Here is a 20,978-nt window from a genome sequence, read left to right as displayed (position 1 = left end):
TGCACCTTTCCTGGAACTCACTTTGTAGACCAGGCTGGCCTTGAACTCACAGAGATCCGCCTGCCTCTGCCTTCCGAGTGCTGGGATTAAAGGCGTGCGCCACCCGGCTATTTCTGGACTACTTCTTATGCCCTTTCAAATCACTTCCTTTCTTCTAGAAGAATCCAGGGTATATCTCGGAGAACATGTGTGCATGTGTGTCCATGTGTATATGTATCTAGAAAGGCAATTCTGCTGAACGTGGTGTGTGTGTGTGTGCAAGAGAGAGAGAGAGGGAGGGCCAGTCCTGTTAGTGACTGAAAATGTCATTTTTTTTCCCTGTTATTTTCTCCAAAGAAGACGTTTGGCCTGAGTTCTAAAGAGAGTCCAGGGTACAGCTTGGCCAGAGGCTAGGACTGTGGATGAGAGCCATGGAACCTGGGTCTCTTGGGTGTCTCCGGGTTTCACGACAGCTGAAGGGTGACGTTCTGAAGCAGTCAAATGGCCTGGCAGGGCACCGAGGAACTAAGTAGCTGGGATGAAGGATCCTCTGCAGTCTGTGAATATTTTCCTGTCCCAGACACTGACCTCCATAACCCGGGCCTGCTCTGCATATCTCCCAAGATGAACTGTCATCATGTCAGCCAGCCTCGGGCTGCAGGATGAGTCCTGGGCCAGCCGCTGACCGTCCTGGGATTCACTTCATCAGAAACAGAGGGGCCGAGCTCAGTGGAGGGAGTAGAGAGCTGGGGGCGTTGCCCAGCCTCAACCACAGTTTCTGCTGATGAGAACCTGTCCTGCGTGATGCTGGAGAGGTGAGGGCAAGGGCGGTAGAGCGGACGGTGCCTGGGGTTTGGAGCTCAAGCCTGGGCAAAGGCTCTCTGCATGATTTCGCAATGCCCTTCCTTCATATCCTTCATGCTCTTCAATGTTCTTCTTACAACCTGCCCAGGCAGAAATTGCCGTGATGACTGTGGGAGGTGACTCGAAGGCAGAAGGGCACTTGGCTTGTCCACAGCTTTCACCCAGCAAAGTGCCAGCCGCATGGGAGACCCTCAATAAATGTTGCTGGCTTTATCCCGAGGCTCATCGGGGTGTGAAGGAGCAAATGGTCTACAAATGCGGTGTTTTGTGGGGAGGACGCTGGATACAGCGGTGCCGAGACCAGGTGTCAGTTCCGCTGGAATTCGGGCTCAGAGCCCAGGTGCAAGGCCTGCCTGGAGCGCGTTGGCCCCTGCACAGCTTCTTAGAGATCTGTGCCTGCCGTGGACTAGAGCAGCTGCGGCTGGGGCTGTGGCAGGCTGGGGAAGAAGGCGGGTCGGGGTCAGCCTGGCTGCAGCTGTGTGGAGGGTACAGCGGGAGGTCCCAGGAGCAGAGAATGGACAGCGGCCTTTCACTGACCGGCCAAGTTTGATTCCGTTCTATGCCCGCTTCTTGACCACCTACCTCCTGTGGGTCATGCACAGTTCCAGGGGATAAAAAAAAGACAGTGTGAAAAGTGTCCTTCACCTTAGGAGGCCTGTATTGGTTTGAGTGGACTCCAAAATCAGCAAATGAATTGGTAAGATATAGTGAGGTCACCCTGTTAGGAAGAAAATACACCCAGCAAAGGCTGTGACACAGAATGCTGTTGGGGTGAGGGAGAGTGGCTTCAGGGAAGATCCTGCAGGAGACGACATCTGAGCTGAGACCCAGATGACAAGAGAGAAGCTGAGGAATGATCCAGGGTGCGTGACAAAGGGACTCTAGGCCGGGAGTTGTAGGTAGAAGGTGGTGGAGGTGGACCTGGTATATCTACACCGATTTCTTTTCTTTTTGGGGGTGGGGCATTGAAAGAGGGTTTCTCTGTATAGCTCTGGCTGTCCTGGAACTCTCTTTTGTAGACCAGGCTGGCCTTGAACTCAGAGATCCACCTGCCTCTGGGATTTAAGGCATGTGCCCCCACTGCCTGGCACATATTAATTCTTTTAACCCTCTCAATAATCCTGTAAGTCAGATACAAATATTGCCATCATTATTGTTATGTGGATGAAGAAACTGAGGCACTGAGTTGAGAGGTCAAGTCACACAGCTAACAAACTGTAGACTGGGCACTGGAACACAGGCCAGCCAGCTCCAGGATGCAGGTGGGCTAATCACTGCCTTAGAGTTCAGTCTGCCAAGGCCCTTAACTACTCTTATAATTTCTGCTACTTGGCATCCATTATATGTATTTTCAGGGTACCCTGATCAGAGATTCATCCCTATAACAAGGGCTTACTACCCACCAAACTGTTCAGAATACCCCTGAATTCTCAAGTAGATGATAATTTAATAGAGACACGTGAGTTTGGTTCAGTGAATCATGGGACCAGGTTGAAGAAGGATTGGCAGGATCAATGGATCTCATTTGTTTTGTTTGAGAACACAGTCTTGCAGTGTGTAATCGAGGCTGTTCACAAAAGCACCACAAGGAAAAAAGCGCAGATCTAGGACTGTACAGAGTGAAATTTATTGGGAGGTGGGGAAGATTTACTGACAATTAGATTAATAGTAGTAGCAAGAACAAGCAGATCCCTGTGAGAAGGGTGTGTATTTTGAATAGGACAAAATGACTTCTCCCAGATCAAATGTACTTGGTTTGCCTTAAACCAAAGGGAAGAGTTAAGCACATTTTTGGTGCCGGAGTCTGCTCATAAACTCCACCTGAGCAGTTCTTAATTACCTACAGTTTACCAGGAAAACAGAGGGGTTAATCCTGAACAATCTTGTTGTTATAACTCGCCTCGCTTGACTTTGCATGGGATGACCAAAGTACCCAGACAAACCCAGCTTGTAAGGAAAGCTGTGTTTTAACTCAGGGTTTCAGAGGTTTTAGTTACGCTTGCTTGTTCTGTCGCTTCAGGGCTGCAGCAGAGCAGAGGGTGCCTGGCAGTGGGAATCTGCACACCTCATGGTGGATAGGAACCAAAAGAAATGATGGACGTTCCAATGTCCCTTCAAAGGCATGGTCTCAGGGCCCTAACTTCTATTAGGCCCTGCATTCTAAAGGTTCCTCCCACCAACTAACCTCAACTAAGCCTTCAATACATGCCCTCCAAAGGACATTTAAGATCCAAACCAGCAGGATCTGGTGGCACAGGTATGGACTACCTGTATTTAGAAGGCTAAAGCAAGACTTTGATTCAATGCCATCCTGAGCTCCTAGCAAGATTCAAACAAAACAAATAAGATCTGAACCATAATACAGCTCAAAATAGCCACAGTCGAGTCAAGCAGAGTCAAGCAGATAGCCTAGGATCTGAGTCCTAAGTAAGGGAAGAATCTTCTTCCAAATCCACTCACTGGTTGGTGGCATTTAGCTCCCCCACTAACCTAGCAATGGCCACACTGCGCATCACTTTAGCCCTTCATTAGAACCTAAATCATTGAGTAAGGTGTGGCGGTGCACATTGTGAGGGAGAGGCAAGAAGATCCAGAGTTCAAGGCCAACTTCACAGAAAGTTTGAGGCCTGTCAGCACACACACACACACACACACACACACACACACACACACACACACACACACCTCGATCACTAAATGCCTATTCAAAAGGCAATACCGCTTATATAAACATGAACAGCTAGAGCAAGGAATGCTGATGTCTACCTACTGTAGTCACTAAAGGCAAATGAAAAGCTTCCTCAACTCATCTTCCTTTAGTTAGATGTCAGTAATTAATTGCATTTTTGTTTGTTTGTTTCATTTTTCTTTTCTTTTTAGGCAGGGTCTCACTATGTCACCTGGCTGGCCTGCTACTCTCTATACAGACCAGGGTGGCCTCAAACTCACAGAGATCCTCCTGTCTCTGCCTCTTGAGTGCTGGGATTAAAGGCATACACCTCCGTACCCAGCTTTTGGGTTTGTTGTTGATGTTGTTAGTTTGGTTGGTTGGGTTTTGTTTTTGTTTAGTTCGTTTGTTTTTGAGACAGGGTCTCCCTCTGTGTCTGACCTCCAACTCACAGGAATCCTCCTGCCTCAGGCTCCCAAGTCCTGAGATGACAGACATGAACTACCAAACCTGGCCTGATTTTTATAAATCTTGCAGAAATATATGCCCATGTGAATCCACTTTAGGGTTCCCCAAGGGGGGGTACCTAAAAAATGTGCCAGTGCAAGTTAGGAGACCTGAAGCTTAAGATATAGGAAGCCAATATTTATTTATTTATTTAAAAGATATTTAAAGTTAGGGAAGTCATCTGGTTTACCTGACACAGAGGAGGAGAGTCTTAACTTGGTTTTAAGTCAGAGTAGAAGCTGCGCAAAATCAGTGTGGAAGTTCATCCTGCTCAGTGGTTTTAAAGAAATCTAGTTGTTCCAGTGTGTGTGTGTGTGTGTGTGTGTGTGTGTGTGTGTGTGTGTGTGTGTGTTTTCTAAAGTGCAGATGAAATACAATTTAGACTAAAGCTTTAAAATAAATAAATAAATTGCATTCCTGTGCCCACATAGAGCCATACCTCTATGTATTAGCTAGTACAGTATTTTAAAAAGTGGCATATCAGCCGGGCGGTGGTAGCCCATGCCTTTGATCCCAGCACTTGGGAGGCAGAGGCAGTTGGATCTCTGTGAGTTCGATGTCGAGGCCAGCCTGGGCTACAGAGTCAGTTCCAGGACAGTCAGGACTATTACACAGAGAAACCCTGTCTTGAAAAAAAAAAAAAAAAAAAACAAACCAACAAACAAAAAAGGTGGCCTGTCATTATTCGGGTTTCCTAAGAAGTAGACCACTAGACAAAGATCAGAGTGTAGGAAATTACTGGGGAGGTGAACCCCTGGCACACTTGAGAAAGACGTGAGGAAGTGAGACAGGGAGGAGCCCAAGATCAGTAAGGGCTATCAAAACTGGAGACAACCGGGACAATTAGAGCCTAATCCCACCAGGAGTAGGTGACCCAGAGAATGGGGGGACAAAGTGTAGTCCCAGGCTATAAAACAAAGTGTTATATACTGGAACAGCTATCTGTGGAGACTTTGAGACTCCACTAGCCAAGCTGGGTAGTTGTAAAGACGTACTCAAAAACTTAAGAATATTAGTGTGTGCGTGTGCATGCACATGTGCGCGCATGCATGTGTGTGTGTGTGTGTACCTCAGTGTATGTCTGGGCATCATCTGCATATTGTAGTTTGTGGCTGTCACAGCAGCACCGGCTTCCCTAGAACTGGAGTGACAGTTGTGAGTTACCGTCCAGTGCTGGGAACTGAACCTGGATCCTCCGTAGGAGCAGTGAGTGCTTTTAACTGCTGAGCCGTCTCTCCGCCCTATAAGAGCCCTGCGTATTTATTATGTGGCCTTTTACAGAAACACGATTCCAGTTCTTCTTATAGGATGTGTCAGTTACTCCAGTCAGGGGTTGAGACATTGAGGAAATGGATTCACTGAGCCTGAATCTGCCAACCCTCCCTTTACTCACCTCCCTGCTCTACTCTTCCAGACTTCTTATTGGGTAACGTGGAGGCTGCTGTGTTCACCCGTGTCTGTCTTCATTGCATTTTCCCAAGCTTTGTAGCTTTGTCTGTCTGTTGACGCTAAGAGTGGAAATCCATCGAACAGTGTTTACCTTATGTATTGTGACTCCGTAAACATTCTGCTGCTGAGCTGGAAGCCACTAAGATTACATTTCCTTTCTTGAACTGTTCTCCTTTCTTTACTGCACGCCCCCTTTTATTCAGATAGGATCATACCATGTTGCTCTGATATGATTAAAGGTGTGTGGAAACACATCTGGATTTGTCTTGGCTGTTGAGACAGGGTCTCCTGTAGGCTTGGAAACTCATTACACGGTCGGGGGGTCATTTCGGATGCCTTCGCCTCCCACGTGCTGGGATGAGAGGCGTGTTCTCGGCTCGAGCTGTTTTCAGGTATTTTCTGAAAAGTAATTCTCAAAAATTTTAAATTGGAGCCGGGTGGTGGTGGTGGCGGCAGCGGCGGCGGCGGCGGCGGCGGCGGCGGCGCACGCTTTTAATCCCAGCACTCGGGAGGCAGAGCCAGGCGGATCTCTAAGTTCAAGGCCAGCCTGGTCTACAGAGTGAGATCCAGGACAGGCACCAAAACTACACAGAGAAACCCTGTCTTGAAAAAAACAAACAAAAAATTTTAATTGGATTGGAGAGATGACTCAGAGCTTAAGAACACTGGCTGCTCTTCCAGAGGTCCTGAGCTCAATTCTCAGCAACCACATGGTGTGACTCACAACCACCTGTAGTGAGATCTGGTGCCCTCTTCTGGTGTGCAGGCAAATATGCAAGCAGAACAGTGTATACATAATAAATAAATAAATAAATAAATTGAAATGACATTTATTTATTTTTAATTTATCTATTTTTATTTTATGTGCATTAGTGTTTTGCCTGCATGTATGTTTGTGTGAGGGTGTCAGATCTTGGAGTTATAGACAGTTGTAAACTGCCATGTGGGTGTTGGGAACTGAACCCAAGTCCTCTGGAAGAACAGCCTGTGCTCTTAACTATTGCACCATCTCTCCAGCCCCCACATATATTTATTTTTAAGTTACATTTTATTCTCTCTTTCACTCTGTGTGTGTTCAGGGCCACAGGGATCAAAAATCGTCTCTAGGCTTGGCAGCAGGTACCTTTACATTCTGAGCCACCTTGCTGGTCCACTGAACAACAATTCTTAATTTTTTTTTAGATTATAGGCTGGAGAGATGGCTGAGCGGTTAACACTGGTTGCTCTTCAGGACGATTTGGGTTTGATTCTCAGCACACACATGGTGGTTCACAACCATCTGAACTCCAGTTCCAGGGGACCTGATGCCCTTCTCTGGCCTCTGAGAACACCAGGAGTGCACACGGTGCACAGACACCCATGCAGGCAAAACATCCATACGCATAAAATAAAAATAAACCTGAAAAAAATAGTTCACGTCTATGAGCGCCCACCACTTCACCCAGGAACTCGACTGATCAATAATTGCATGTATAAGCCGGTGTGGCCCCTCTGCCCACTCTTCTGCCTCTTCTGAGAAGTCACCACCACAGGAGACTTTTGCTTATTTTCCACTGCTTTTGAGAAAAAAAAAAAAACAAAAAACAAAAAACAAAAAAAAACCTATGCAATAATGTGTGTGTGTGTGTGTGTGTGTGTGTGTGTGTGTGTGTGTATAAATCATGCTTTATCTAGTGGTTCTTGTTTGTAAGCTCTTTAAAAAGTGGTATTGCATTTACGGCATAATCTTCCAGAAGTTATGTTCTTTAGAAGCACATTTTCGAGAGTCTTCCAAGCGTTGCTGTGAGATCTGCTCGTTGTTGATAGAAGAAAGGCTTGGAAACTCGAGGAAACCCCAAAAAGAATCTGAGAAAGGAAACACTGGCGATCTCTGGCTCTGCAGAGCGACCATCCTACCGTCCTACCATCCTACGGGCAGCCTCAGGGTTCAGCCTTGGATTAGCTGGCTGTTCTGAGGACAGCACTTATCTCTCAGGGCTCCAGAATGTTTGCATGTGGAACAGAGAGTTCTCCGGGGCTATGGGGTTAGAGGCACAGCTTGGGTGCTGGACCACCGTGTGCACAAGAGTCCTGGTCTGCTGAGAGGCAACAGGCTACCCAGGGAAGCAGGGAGGCCAGAATGGGAGGATGAGTCCCCAGTTGGAACCATCCCTGGCATCTGGCTGCTCAGTTAACCCTGAGATTCAGTGTTAACACTTCTTTTGCTTCAACTCCCTTGAACTCTGCAGCAGTAATGATTATGTGAGGGTGTCAGCCAGGCAAGGTCCTCTGTGCTTTTGTCTTTTCTCTGTTGCTGGTGAGACTTCAAAACAACTATAAATAGAATTGAACAGAGACAATACCATATGCTGGGAGCCAGCAAGGACTCCGTTCTTTATCTCAACCGTCAAATGGAGTCCCTGAGACAGTCTTACGGTCTGCCTTCCAGATGAATGGACTGAGGTACAAAAAAAGCGGTGTGGCCACATCCTGAGCATGCGGGACGTGCCACCTGGAGCTTGAGGAGCCACATGTGGGTACCGGAGACAATGCCAGGGATGAATAACTAAGGAAGAGATCCAAGAGTGGAAATGCACACCGACAGGAAAAGTGAAGAGCAACAAAAGAGCAAAACCAGTGAGAAAATTAAATTACAAAACTATTATCATAAGGGGGGAAACACTGGAATGTTTTCTAACCAGGCAGGAAGAGCTTGCCTGCTACTCAAAAGGCCTTTCTCTTGAACCTCTGCAGTACTCCATGAAAATGAAGCAAAGGAAGCTTTAGGATCCAGGCTCAGTTGTAATAAAGACACATCAGATATTCCACCCTCAAAAGATCAGTAAATTAGATGTTTCAAAAATACAGCCACGCCGGGCGGTGGTGGTGCACGCCTTCAATCCCAGCACTCCAGAGGCAGAAGGCAGGCAGATGTTTGAGGCTAGCCTGGGCTACAGAGTGAGTTCCAGGAAAGGCGCAAAACTACACAGTGAAACCCTGTCTCGAAAAACAAAACAACAACAACAACAAAATACAAAGCAGACAAGTTGCAGTGGTGCACGCCTTTGATCCCAGCGAGCAGAGGCAGAGGCAGAGGGGCAGAGGGGCAGAGGCAGAGAGGCAGAGAGGCAGAGAGGCAGAGGCAGAGGCAGAGGCAGAGGGGTAAAGGCAGAGGCAGAGGCAGAGAGGCAGAGGCAGAGAGGCAGAGAGGCACAGAGGCAGAGAGGCACAGAGGCAGAGGCAGAGGCAGAGGCAGGCAGATCTCTGAGTTTGAGGCCAGCCTGGTCTACAGAGTGAGTCCCACAACAGCCAGGGCTACACAGAGAAACTATGTCTCAAACAAACAAATGAACATACACATAAATGGGCCAAGAGGCAGCTCAGCAGGTAAAAGCTCTTGTTGAGCCTATCAATCTTGAGTTTGATCACCAGAACCCATGGTTTGTTTGTTGTTTTTTTTTAAGGGCTAGAAAGATCATCAGTCTACATGACACCTTAGGTCTGTCTTCATTCCTGTCCTCCCTCTTCTGGTACTGAGAAGAAAAGATGAGATGAAGAAAAAGAAAGAAGCCAGGGATGGGGGGTCTGGAGAGATGCCTCAGTGGTTAAGAGCACTGGCTGCTCTTCCAGAGGACCTGGATTCGATTCCCAGCAACCACATGGTGGCTCACAACTGTCTGTAACTCCAGTTCCAGGGGAAGCGGTACCCTCACACAGACATACATGCAGACAAAATACCAATGCACATAAAAATAAATAAATCTTAAAAAAGAAGAAGAAGAGGAGGAGGAGGAGGAGGAGGAGGAGGAGGAGGAGGAGGAAGAAGAAGAAGAAGAAGAAGAAGAAGAAGAAGAAGAAGAAGAAGAAGAAGAAGAAGAAGAAGAAGTCAGAGTCAGACACCGGTACCTCACCCCACACCTGGGAGGCAGAGGGAAGAGGATTGCTATGAGGTTCCAGGTCACTGGTACCTATTTAACATATCAAAGCAGACATTGGCTGCCGGGTTCTCCCAGCATCCCTCAGTTCCTATATCCACCCCGCTGCCCTAAACTTCCCTATGTAGCCCAGCCACTTTGGTTGCCCCTTGTCTTTTGGGCCTCCCGGCTTTTGCAGCTGGTTCCCCCCTCTCCCTCCTCTCTCCCCTCCCATCTCTTCCCGTGTGACTCCCCCAGGTGTCTCTGTCCCTGCCTATGCTCTCATTGTATCTACAGTAAACTTCCTCCTCCACCTTACCTAGGAGCAGTCATGTCCTTTCCTTTCCTCTTTATTTCTTTTTTCATTCAGTCCTCCTGGGATATACAGTGAGTTCCAGGCCGGCCTGAGCTGCATAGGAACTTCTTGTCAAGAGAACGGGGCAGTGAGGGCCGGGGCCACATGCTTGATGGGGACTGAGTAGAAAGGCCAGATGGGAAAGCGGAGAAGCTGGGAAGAAGTGGGAAGGGTGCCGGATGTGTGGAAGAAGCATCCAACAGGGGCTGGAGAGATGGCTCAGAGGTTAAGAGCACTGCTTGCTCTTCCAAAGGTCCTGAGTTCAATTCCCAGCAACCACATGGTGGCTCACAACCATCTACAATGAGATCTGGTGCCCTCTTCTGGCCTGTGGGGATACGTACAGACAGAACAATGTATACATAATAAATAAATAAATCTTTAAAAAAAAAAAAGAAAAGAAATACTTAAAAAAAAAAAAAAAAAAAAAAAGAAGCATCCAACAATAAAGAAGGAAGCTATTTAGGTCTTTCTCCCTCTCCTTCCCCGTCAGGGAGCATTTAGGATTAGAGAAGAGCAGTGGGGTCTCTCAGAGACCTTGGGTAACTGGAGGCAGCGGCTAGGTGGGAGGCATTGGATCCACAGTTAGGGGGCTGGAGCCAGAGAAATAAAATTTTGAGAATGGGTCGGAGCTGAGTCCACAGCCCATCCCCCATCTCCCTGCTCCCCAGCAATATTCCATGGCAGTTAGGGCCCACTCAGCGGAATGGGGCGAGGCCTTCTTTTGGATTTGGAGCTCAGGTGCCTGACAAGAGGTCTCCCCATTCTTCCTCAGACACTTGGCTTGTGATGGAACCTGATCTGACTGAGGAAGAAGTTGAGGAGATAAGAGCCAGGTGAGTGTGGAAAGGTTAGGGCGTGGGAGGCTGGGGAGGACAAACACCCAAGATGGCAGAGACTGGGCATCAGAGGCCTAGGAAGGAAGAGGAGGCCTGGTGGGGAGATGGAGGAGGGGTGGCCTGGGCAGAGCAGAGAGGACTTGGGCAGGACTCCTCCGGCCCTTCACGCAGCAGGAACAGGCGGTCACTCACGGATCAGCGCCGCAACTCCGTGCTGCCCCTTCAGTGGAGAATGAGACACAGCTCCCGCTGGATGGTCCAGGTAGTGGCCTCAGAATTCAGCCTGGTGGGCTTCCTCCTTCTTCTGGTCATGGTCTTCTCCAAGAAATGGCTGTACCCCTCCAAGAGTCGTTTCCATCAGCGCTACCCCAAAAACATCACCAATAGAGTCTACACCTCGATCCATAAAATGTCCACAGGGCTTCTGTACGTCTGCATATCTGGAAGCTGCAGTGGGAAAGGTGAGTCCCTTCATCCCATCCCAGGTCCCCAGCCTGCCTTGACCCCCGGGGGTGGCCCCCACAGTCTTGCTCTCTCCTATCAGCCATCTTCATTTGACTTGCAAGATGGCTCTGCTGGCATGGTGGCCTCTGAGGGTCATTTTCTTCCTTCGGTTTGGCCAAATCAATTCACCTGATTCAGTAGATGTCACCTCTTTGGGAAAAGTCCAAAGGACTTTGCTTTAAGAATGTCAAGAGGAGCTGAGCAGTGATGGTATACACCTTTAAACCCAGCACTTGGGAGATAGAGGCAGGCAGATCCCTGTGAGTTTGAGGTGAGTTCCACGACAGCCAGGGCTACACAGAATGTTGAGAGATGTCTGGATCATTCCCAAATAACTTCATTTTTCACCTGGGAGGAGCGGTTTCCGCCTAGGTTTGCATACCCAGGACCCCGAGTGTTCTCTTGCAATGCTTCCCCAGTTCCTGCCGGTTTCCTCTCCTTCTCCTGACGTCATGCCTCTGGGGGCCAGCTCTGCACTTCCGCTTCATTGTTGGGCTTCCTCAGTCCTTCCTTTCCTAAATTCTCACAGCCGCTTCATTTCTGACTCAAGTTTCATTTCGTGCTCTCCCTTCACCCCTTCCGAAATGTCCAGTTCTGGATGTCCATTTCCGTCTGTTCATTCTCCTTCACAGAAGCAAAAAACAGGTATATAGCCATTGTCTCTTCTTAAGGAGAAATATGGGAAAACAAAAAATATCATCTATGGCATGCTATTTGTCCAGCCAAATTGTCCATCGGCCACAAGAGATGGGGATAACTGACCTTATTTTGTAGATGGGAAGATTGGACCCGGGGCTCACACCACACGAACTAGCAATACTTGAGTGCTTTTCACCTACAAAGAAAGCGTAAACTTTACAAAGGCAGATACAGGATTATATGTATCTTGCTCTGTGGTGCTACTCAAAGATGGCTAGGCTCTTTCTTTCTTTCTCTCTTTCTTTCTTTCTTTCTTTCTTTCTTTCTTTCTTTCTTTCTTTCTTTCTTTCTTTCTTCCTTTTTTCTTTCTTTCTGTCTTTCTTCCTTCCTTCCTTTCTTTCTTTCTGTCTGTCTGTCTGTCTTTCTTCCTTCCTTCCTTCCTTCCTTCCTTCCTTCCTTCCTTCCTTTCTTTCTTTCTTTCTTTCTTTCTTTCTTTCTTTCTTTCTTTCTTTCTTTCTTCTCCTCTTCCTCCTCCTCCTCCTTCATTTTTTGGAGACAAGGTTTCTCTGTGTAGCCTTGGCTATCCTGGAACTCTATGTAGACCAGGCTGGCCTCGAACTCACTGAGATGCACCTGCCTCTGACTCCTGAGTACTGGGATTAAAGGCATACACCGCCACCACCACCACCACTGCCTGGTCAACATTTTCTTTTTGTGGTGCTCCCCACACATGCTAGGCGCCTACATGGAGTCACATCCCCAGTTGTTTTTTTTTTGTTGTTGTTGTTTTGTTTTTTTGTTTTTTGGAAAGTTTTAAATGGTTTTGCATAATTGTGCTCATTTTTTACTGCGTATTTGATTTCTATTTGTTTGTTTGTTTGTATTGTGCCAGGGCCTCACTCTGTAGTCCAGGCTATTCTAGAATTTGTTACGTAGCCCAGGCTGACTCTGAACGGGCAGCCATCTTCAGCCTCCTGAGAGCTGGTGTCACAGGCATGAGCCACCACCCCTGGCCTCTGCACTCACTGCCTTTTTGCTTGTTTGGTTAGGTTTTTGGTTGAGACAGGGTTTCTCTGTGTAGCCCTTGCTGTCCTGGAACTCGCTCTGTAGACCAAGCTGGCCTCGAACTCACAGAGAGCCACCTGCCTCTGCCTCCCTCTGCTCGGATTAAGGGTATGGGTCACCATGTCCAGCACTTTCTGCCTTCTAATCAGTGAAGAATCTACGCTTTTCACAGTTTATGCCCCATGCTCCCGCCACTGTGATGGCCCAATTATCTGGAGCCAAGTGACCATGGACTAAATTCCGAAGCCAAGAGCCCAAATAAATCTTTCTCATTTTAAGTTGTTCCTGTTGGGTATTTAGTCAGAGATGAACAGGCAACTAACACAGAAAGCTGGTCATGGAAGAGTGTTGCGGGGGGGTCATTCCTGTAACCACATCTGATCTTGTGGAAGGAAGAAGCCTTTGGGACTGGTGTGTGGGAAGAATCTGGCGCCATTTAGTCAGATTGCAGTGAGTTTGGGAGAAAAAAACAAAACAAAACAAAACAGGGTAAAGGGTCTGAAAAACATGCAGTCATGCCAGGAAAGGAACAACATGAGAGGTGTGGCCCATGAGGCCATGGTCATTAACGAAGTTAGACTCATTCAAAAGGAGCCAACCACTTTGCCTTGGGACAATAGGGAAGATGTTTTGGAGTCAACCTCAGGAACTGGCCAGTTACCACCCATTCCAGGCTTCAGGGTCTAAAACTGTAAGTGCATTTGCAAGATTTCTCTTGAAAAGGGAGCGCCAGGAACACTTTTGCAAGTCCATTGACAGTTTGCATATTTTTTGTTTTGAGAATTACTGTTTGTGTTCTTATTTTTCTTTTCTTTATTTCTTTCTTTTCTTTTCTTTTCTTTTTTTTTTTTTTTTTTTGTTTTTTTCGAGACAGGGTTTCTCTGTGTAGTTTTGCACCTTTCCTGGAACTTGCTTTGAAGATCAGGCTGGCCTCGAACTCACAGAGATCCACCTGCCTCTGCCTCCTGAGTGCTGGGATTAAAGGCATGCACTCTGTTGATTTTTTTGTTTTGTTGAGATCAGTTTTCTCTGTAGCCCTGGCTGTCCTGGCACTTGCTATATAGACTATATATATATATATATATATATATATATATATATATATATATGACTGTATATATATACACGTATATATACATACATATATATACGTGTATATATATATATATATATATATATATATATATATATATATATATATATATATATATATATATATGACTGTAAGTTCAGACTGGCCTTGAACTTACAGAGATCTGCCTGACTCTGCCTCTGGAATGCCGACATTAAAGAAGTGGGCCACTATGCCTGGCTTTTAAAATTTTTTATTGTTTTGTTTTGCTTTGAAAGAGGGTCTCACTGTGTAGCTCACAGAGATTAGACCACCTCTGCTAGTGCTGGTATGAAAGGTGTGAGCCACCACACCCAGCTATTTTTATTTTTTTATTTTTTTTGAAATACTACATTGTAGTCCAGCCTGGTCTGTAACTGACCATGTAGCTCAAGCTAGCCTCAAACCCAGGTCTCTCCTCCTCCTCAGCCTTGCTGGTGCTGAGCTCATAGGGGTGAGTCACCACCACCCTGGCTCTTATTTATATATTCAAGTGGTTGGAATTACCAAGCAGTCTCTGGATCAGGAATGTTACTTGAGCAAAAGTATTTATGATCTTAGTTGTGCATTTCTTTGGTTCTGCACGACCTGAGTGGTTTTCCTCATATTTGTTCATTTGACCATATTTCACGTTTGCGAATCCTGAGTCCCTCCCTGTTTTATCATTTTCCCCCCAGACAGTTTTAAGCTGTGGACAATCCATCCACTTTTGGGGGTGGCTAAGATAAGTTTCATCCTGGCCTTGGGGCTGGGCTTTGCCCTCACCGCCTGGCTGCACCTGCCGTACCTGCCCCGCCTGCAGAGAATGCCTTTCTTTGGCTTGATTGGGATCGTCCTGAGCTTCTGTGAAGGTGCCCCCCAGCTCTGAAAAAGGTCCTTGATTCCCTGTCCCACGTCGTCCTGGGCATGTCTCCCTCTCCCCTGGGGGTGGAGCGAGCGTTTGGGGCGCTGGGAGGCGAGCCGTGAGAGTGGGAGCGGAGATGACTCCTGGGATCCCGTAGACAGGAGGGTTGCTTTCCTGGAGCCTCCTCCTCCGGGGGGGCCGGGGACTCGGTGTGAGTGGTTGGCGGCCGTAGCTCAGCAGATGAGGCAGAACTCCTGTCCGATTCTTAGGTGAGAATAAGATCTCTCCACCCTTGCCTCCCAGTCACCGTCATTTTCCTCACCCTCCTGTTGTTCCCCATTAACCTCTGGATCTACGAGCTGGAGAGAAACATATCGGTCCCCATCGGGTGGAGCTATTTCATTGGCTGGCTAGTGCTCGTCCTGTACCTCACCTGTGGTGAGTGGTTAGCGCCCTCGGGAAGGAAGGGTGGGTCAGGGCAGAGGATGTCGGGGGGAAGGGGCAGGCAGCCCCCAAATGCCCACCCCGAGAATCCAGAGGGACCTAACCTCCCTCCCCCGTGGCTCACTCACCTGTCGCCTTCCATGCCTCTGCTTCTCCCTGTTTCTTGTGCCCCACCCCTAGGCGTCCTTTGCTACCTCAACCACAAAAACTTCTGGAGCCTGATGATGGGCAGTAGTTCCTCCTCCATCGACAGTCCTTGCACCAGCAGAGCCACGGGGCCTCTGATGACTACCGAACAGCAGCCCCCCAGCAGCCAGAAGGACGTCCTGGATCCTGATAAGGAGGAGGATTAACCAAAAGGCACTAAATTTCTCTAAATGCGTCTTAGCCCCCTGCCCAGCCATCACTGGCTAGGTCTGTCCTCATCGTGACAAAGAATGAGCACAGGAGGATTTGGGGACCAGCCTGCGTCCCCCTCCCAACTCGGCCTCGTCTGTGGCTCAGGTGATGTGGAATAAATTGTCCATCTCTTCTTCGTCATGTCTGGTGGTCATTGAGGAGACCTGGAGGAGGGATCGGAAGGGAGAGAAACAAAATTCGTTGCTGGGTTGGCTTCCCAGTCCTTCCTGCCTGTGAACTTTTTGACGCCCTTGGGTCCCTAAACCCACCTGCCCAGCCTCTACCATCGCAGATCCGTGGGTAGGTAGGAGGGACTCCGTGCTAGAACACTTAACCTGGCGTTCCTGTGAGTTTGGGTTTGATGGAATAGCACTGAAAGCAGAAAAACCAAAGTAAACTTAGCCAGGCTTTGTATAGGCATACGTATACTCATGCCTATAATCCCAGGAGGCTGAGGCAGGAGGATAGCCAGTCTGAGCTCCATAGTGAGACGATGGCCTCAAAAACAAAAATAAAATATAACAAGCCATGTGTGTCTGGCTGGAAAAAGCAACTGCAGCTTTTGCAGGGACCACAGACAAATACCTACAGGGCTAGCCAGACAACACAGTACAAATGGCACCATTCTCCAAGTCTGTATATAATCTATCCCCTTTAATAAGACCTAGTTTATGAGCTATTCATTGCTGGATGAAAATTTATTCCCTTGGCCGGGCGGAGGCGACACATGCCTTTAATCCCAGCACTCAGGAGACAGAGGCAGGTGGATCTCTGTGGGTTTGAGGCCAGCATGATCTACAGAGTGAGATCCAGGACAGGCAGAACTGTATCACAGAGAAACCCTGTCTCAAAAACAAAACAAAAAAACAAACAAATAAAATGTATCCCCAACTTATTGCCTTGACGTAATACACATTATTTTACATAGAGTCGGAGGGGCAGGACTCTAGAAGCACTTTAGTTAAATAGTTCTTTTTAAAAATTGGTTGTTCTTTTTTCTTTCTTCCTTTCTTTTTTTTTTTTTTTTTTTTTGGTTTTTCGAGACTGGGTTTCTCTGTGTAGCTTTGCGCCTTTCCTGGAACTCACTTTGGAGACCAGGCTGGCCTTGAACTCACAGAGATCCCCTGGCTCTGCCTCCTGAGTGCTGGGATTAAAGGTGTGTGCCACCACCGCCCAGCTGTTGTTATTTTTCAATTGACAAATCAAACTTATGTATATATGTACATGTATCATGATGTTTGAAGCCTGTACATAATGTGGAATGGCTTATGTGGGAAGATCACCTAAAATCTACATTTCTGATTTCTTTCAAAATATGATACAGCTGGGGGGTGGTGGCGGCAGCAGCAGCAGCAGCGGTGCCGCTCGCCTTTAACCCCAGCACTTGGTAGGCAGAGACAGGAGGATCTTTGTGAGTTCGAGGCTGGTCTACAGAGCGAGATCCAGGAAAGGTGCAAAGCTACACAGAGAAACCCTGTCTCGAAAAACAGCAACAACAACAACAACAAAACAAAAACAAAAACAAAAAACCCAAAACAACAATAAAAAACTGTAGCAGCACAGTTTCCATTGTGTACATATCCCATCTATTCTTTCACTCATCCCCCTTAGCAGGCACCTAAGGTGATTTCGTATCTTGGTTCCCGTGAGTAACACTGCAGTCGACAGGAAATGTAGACACCTCCGTGGCACATTGATTCCATTTTCTTGGAATACAGAGTCAGGGAATGGAGTTGCCCTGTCTGTATGGCCCTTACCCAGGGTCTGTAATGAGGTTACAAGTCGAGACGATGGCTGCTGGGAAGCCAGGTGTGGTGGTGCACGCCTTTAGTCCCAACACCCAGGAAGCAGAGGTGACTCTGTGAGTTTGAGGCCAGCCTGGTCTACAAAGCAAGCTGAAGGCAGTCCAGGACTACATAGGGAGACCTTATCACAAAACAAAACAAAGAAAGAAAGAAAAAGAAAAGGACAAGAAGAGTGTCTGCATTCTTGGTTGGAGCTGGAGGATCCCATCCGATAGGGTCCATTCCTGTCTGGTGGCAGAAAGCCGGGTTCTTTGCTACAGAAGGTTAACTGTGTCCAGAGTAAGCAGTCTAAGAGAGCAAGGAGGAAAACTAAGAGAGTTTGGAAAAAAACACCATGAGATCATCCAGGGCTGAGGTTATAACTCAGTGGTAGAGTCCTTGCCTGCCATTCAGAAGGCCCTGGATTCCATCCCCAGCTCTGAAAAAACAAGAGCAGAGGAAAACCAGGCACCCAGAGCCACTGGGCTTTTGTATGTGTAAGTAATTGCTCTCTTATAATTTTGTATTTTTTAATTAATATGAATACATTACAGTTTGTTTATCTGTCCCCCTATAGGTAGACATTTAGGCTTTTAATTCTTTAGTTACGAAGAGGCTGCTATTAACATTCCTACACATCTTTTGTCTGTGTGCGTGTATGTGCATGTGTGTGCTGGTGCCTGGGGAGGCTGAAGGCGTCGTCAGATCCTCGAGGAGCTGGAATTCCAGATAGTTATGAGCTGCCTGCTGAGGGTGCTGGGAATCGAACTCTGGTCCTCTGGAAAAGCAGAGCATGCTCTCAACCGCTGAGCTGTCCCGTCAGGCCCTTGTTTTGTTGCCAAGTCCTTGCGCAGACTCCAGGAACTTGGTCTGACTGGGGCAACAGGGGAATGAAGAAAAGACAGACACACGGACAGAAACACAGAAAAGCTGGGGTCGGGTGCTTTGGAGTCTCAATCGGAGAAGCCATAGCACAGCTGAACCGGGAGGCGTGGTCATTACACACAGCTGGACGGAGAGGCGTGGTCATTACACACAGCTGAACGGAGAGGCGTGATCATTACACACAGTTGAACAGGGAGGCGCGGTCATTACACACAGCTGGACGGAGAGGCGTGGTCATTACACACAGCTGGACAGAGAGGCGTGATCATTACACACAGTTGAACAGGGAGGCGCGGTCATTACACACAGCTGGACAGAGAGGCGTGGTCATTACACACAGCTGGACAGGGAGGCGTGGTCATTACACACAGCTGGACAGGGAGGCGTGGTCATTACACACAGCTGAAGAGAGAGGCGTGGTCATTACACACATCTGGACAGGGAGGCGTGGTCATTACACACAGCTGAACCGGGAGGCGTGGTCATTACACACAGCTGAAGAGAGAGGCGTGGTCATTACACACATCCGGACAGGGAGGCGTGGTCATTACACACAGCTGAACGGGGAGGCGTGGTCATTACACACAGCTGAACGGGGGAGGCGTGGTCATTACACACAGCTGGACAGGGAGGCGTGGTCATTACACACAGCTGAAGAGAGAGGCGTGGTCATTACACACATCCGGACAGGGAGGCGTGGTCATTACACACAGCTGGACAGGGAGGCGTGGTCATTACACACAGCTGAACCGGGAGGCGTGGTCATTACACACAGCTGGACAGAGAGGCGTGGTCATTACACACAGCTGAACGGGGAGGCGTGGTCATTACACACAGCTGAACAGGGAGGCGTGGTCATTACACACAGATAGCAATAAGGCGGGGTTATCATATAGAACTGGATCAAAGAGGCCAGTTTAGCTCACCTCAGTAGAAGTCTCTGTAGAGGAGCAGTCTTCAGATCTTAAACACCCCCGGGAGAAAGCTATGGTGAATATTTTTGCACACACTATCAACATCTGCACTAGGATGAGAAGAAGGCTTTGCTTGTCTCAGACTCACCCCTCCCCTAGGGGATGTTTGCCATTTTCCTATGGATCTGAGGCTAGAGGCTTTGACATGGCTTCCTACTCCACTCCTTATATATATATATTTTTTATTTACTTACTTGTTTGTTTATTTATTGGGTTTTTTTTTAAATGTCCAGGCTGGCCTCAAACTCACAGAGATCTGCCTGCCTCTGCCTCCCAAGTGCTGGGATTAAAGGCATGTACCATCACTTCCTGGCTTTTTTTTTAAATGTTAAGCAAGACTTCATTCCTGGGATAAACTTCACTTGGTCATGGTTAGTTAACTTTATTATAAATTGTTAGATTTGATGCACTGATATGTTAGGGAACTTCCATGTATTTTCACAAGAAATATTAATCTATACTTAAAATATTCCTTTTCAATATTTCAGTCTTTGTGGTATCAGTATTATACTGGTCTCATAAGTTAGAAAATGATGAGCATTCTGAAAAAAAAAAAGCTACATGAATCTTTGCCGCATCTACTCAAGAATGAAGACCGTTCTCAGCAACCAGGCTGCAGATGTTCCGGAAAATGTCGACATCACTCTGAAGGGCCCCAGAGAACCCTCTAAGGGGATTTCAGTCACACCAATTAGAGCTGAGTCTCCTTGGAAAGAAAAAGAGGCTCCGGGTTGACAAATGTGGGGGGAAACAAAGGAACTGTCCGCTGTACGCACCATCTGCAGCCATGTTCTGAACACAATCAAGAGTGGTACTCCGGTCTTGTGTAACAAGGCAAGGTCTGTGTGTGCCCATGTCCCCATAATTCAGGAGACAGGGTCTTTGCTTGAAATCCCAAATTTCTTGGGTGAAAAATGAATCCTCAGGGTCCAGATGAGGATGCATGCTTCTTGTTCTGTCTCTCAAGCCCAGGAGGATGAATTAATCCTTGATAGAAATAAATAATAATTGAAATTGTTTCAAATCAAGGGGCTTTGATTTCACAAGCCATGACAGGTTAAAAACAAGGATTTTGGAAAGGTTTTGGATGGTATCTAAGTGTCTGAGGAGGAAATAGTGCAGCAGGCTGATGAGTAAAACCTGAGTCATTCAGCTCCAGAAACAAGATCCTGAATTATGAGATGGGTTGTCTCTGGGGACAATAAAAGACTTGTACTGAAAAATTAAAAAACTCACATTAAAAAAAAAAACACTATATTAGTTGGGAGTGGTGGCATACATCTTTTATTCTAGTATTCAGAAGGCAGAGGTTGTGGATCTCTGAGTTCAAGGCCAGCCTGGCCTAGAAAGTAAGTTCCAGGACAGCCAAGGCTACACAGAGAAACCCTGCCTCAAAAAATCAAAACCAAAAACAAGAAAACAAAACAAAACAAAACCCTTTATATATGTGTGTGTGTGTGTGTATGTGTGTGTATAGTGTGTGTGCGTGTGTGTGTTTGTGTGTGTGTGTGTATAGTATGTGTGTGTATAGTGTGTGTGTGTGTGTATAGTGTGTGTATGTGTATAGTGTGTGTATGTGTATTGTGTGTGTGTGTGTGTGTGTGTGTGTGTGTGTGTGTGCACAATCTTGTACCATAGTCTCAGTGTGGAAGTCAGGACAGCTTGTGAGGTTGCTTCTCTCCTACCACATGGATTGTGAGGCGTCCCAAGTGCCGTAACTGGCTGAGCCGTCTGTTGCCCCCACTTTTGGCGTTTTTGAGATTGGGTTGCATGAG

The 20,978-nt window shown here is 47.3% G+C and overlaps 1 protein-coding gene, 1 long non-coding RNA gene and 1 pseudogene across 3 annotated transcripts; all 3 read left to right on the top strand.

The window, feature by feature from the left end:
* Window positions 1–30: 30 nt before the first annotated feature.
* LOC119086991 lies at window positions 31–1,088 on the top strand. Its single transcript, XR_005090404.1, has 2 exons — window positions 31–169; window positions 337–1,088. It is a non-coding gene; the product is annotated as an uncharacterized LOC119086991 (long non-coding RNA).
* A 9,303-nt stretch (window positions 1,089–10,391) lies between these two features.
* Window positions 10,392–15,697, top strand: Odf4 (outer dense fiber of sperm tails 4). Of its 2 annotated transcripts, XM_028869549.2 has the most exons (5): window positions 10,392–10,551; window positions 10,726–11,015; window positions 14,551–14,724; window positions 15,021–15,155; window positions 15,342–15,697. In XM_028869549.2, exons 1-5 carry the CDS (start codon window positions 10,505–10,507, stop codon window positions 15,512–15,514), a joined length of 819 nt encoding a protein of 272 aa, XP_028725382.1. In that variant the 5' UTR covers window positions 10,392–10,504; the 3' UTR covers window positions 15,515–15,697. The 2 variants fall into 2 exon arrangements, with proteins under 2 accessions (XP_028725382.1, XP_037057224.1); XM_037201329.1 differs by lacking the exon at window positions 14,551–14,724.
* Window positions 15,698–19,737: 4,040 nt separating this feature from the next.
* LOC114693234 lies at window positions 19,738–20,340 on the top strand (annotated as a pseudogene).
* Window positions 20,341–20,978: the final 638 nt, after the last annotated feature.

The sequence above is a fragment of the Peromyscus leucopus genome, chromosome 8b (assembly GCF_004664715.2).
Source record: "Peromyscus leucopus breed LL Stock chromosome 8b, UCI_PerLeu_2.1, whole genome shotgun sequence".
Taxonomy (NCBI): Eukaryota; Metazoa; Chordata; class Mammalia; order Rodentia; family Cricetidae; genus Peromyscus; species Peromyscus leucopus.
The sequence above is the reverse complement of the archived record's forward strand: the minus strand, read 5'-3'. Positions and strand labels throughout refer to the sequence as shown.

Coding starts and splice junctions, on each gene's coding strand:
- Odf4 (XM_028869549.2), top strand. CDS start 10,505: ATGGAACCTGATCTGACTGAGGAAGAAGTTGAGGAGATAAGAGCCAG. Junction 10,552..10,725: donor GTTGAGGAGATAAGAGCCAG/GTGAGTGTGGAA, acceptor CCCTTCACGCAG/CAGGAACAGGCGGTCACTCA. Junction 15,156..15,341: donor CGTCCTGTACCTCACCTGTG/GTGAGTGGTTAG, acceptor CCCCACCCCTAG/GCGTCCTTTGCTACCTCAAC.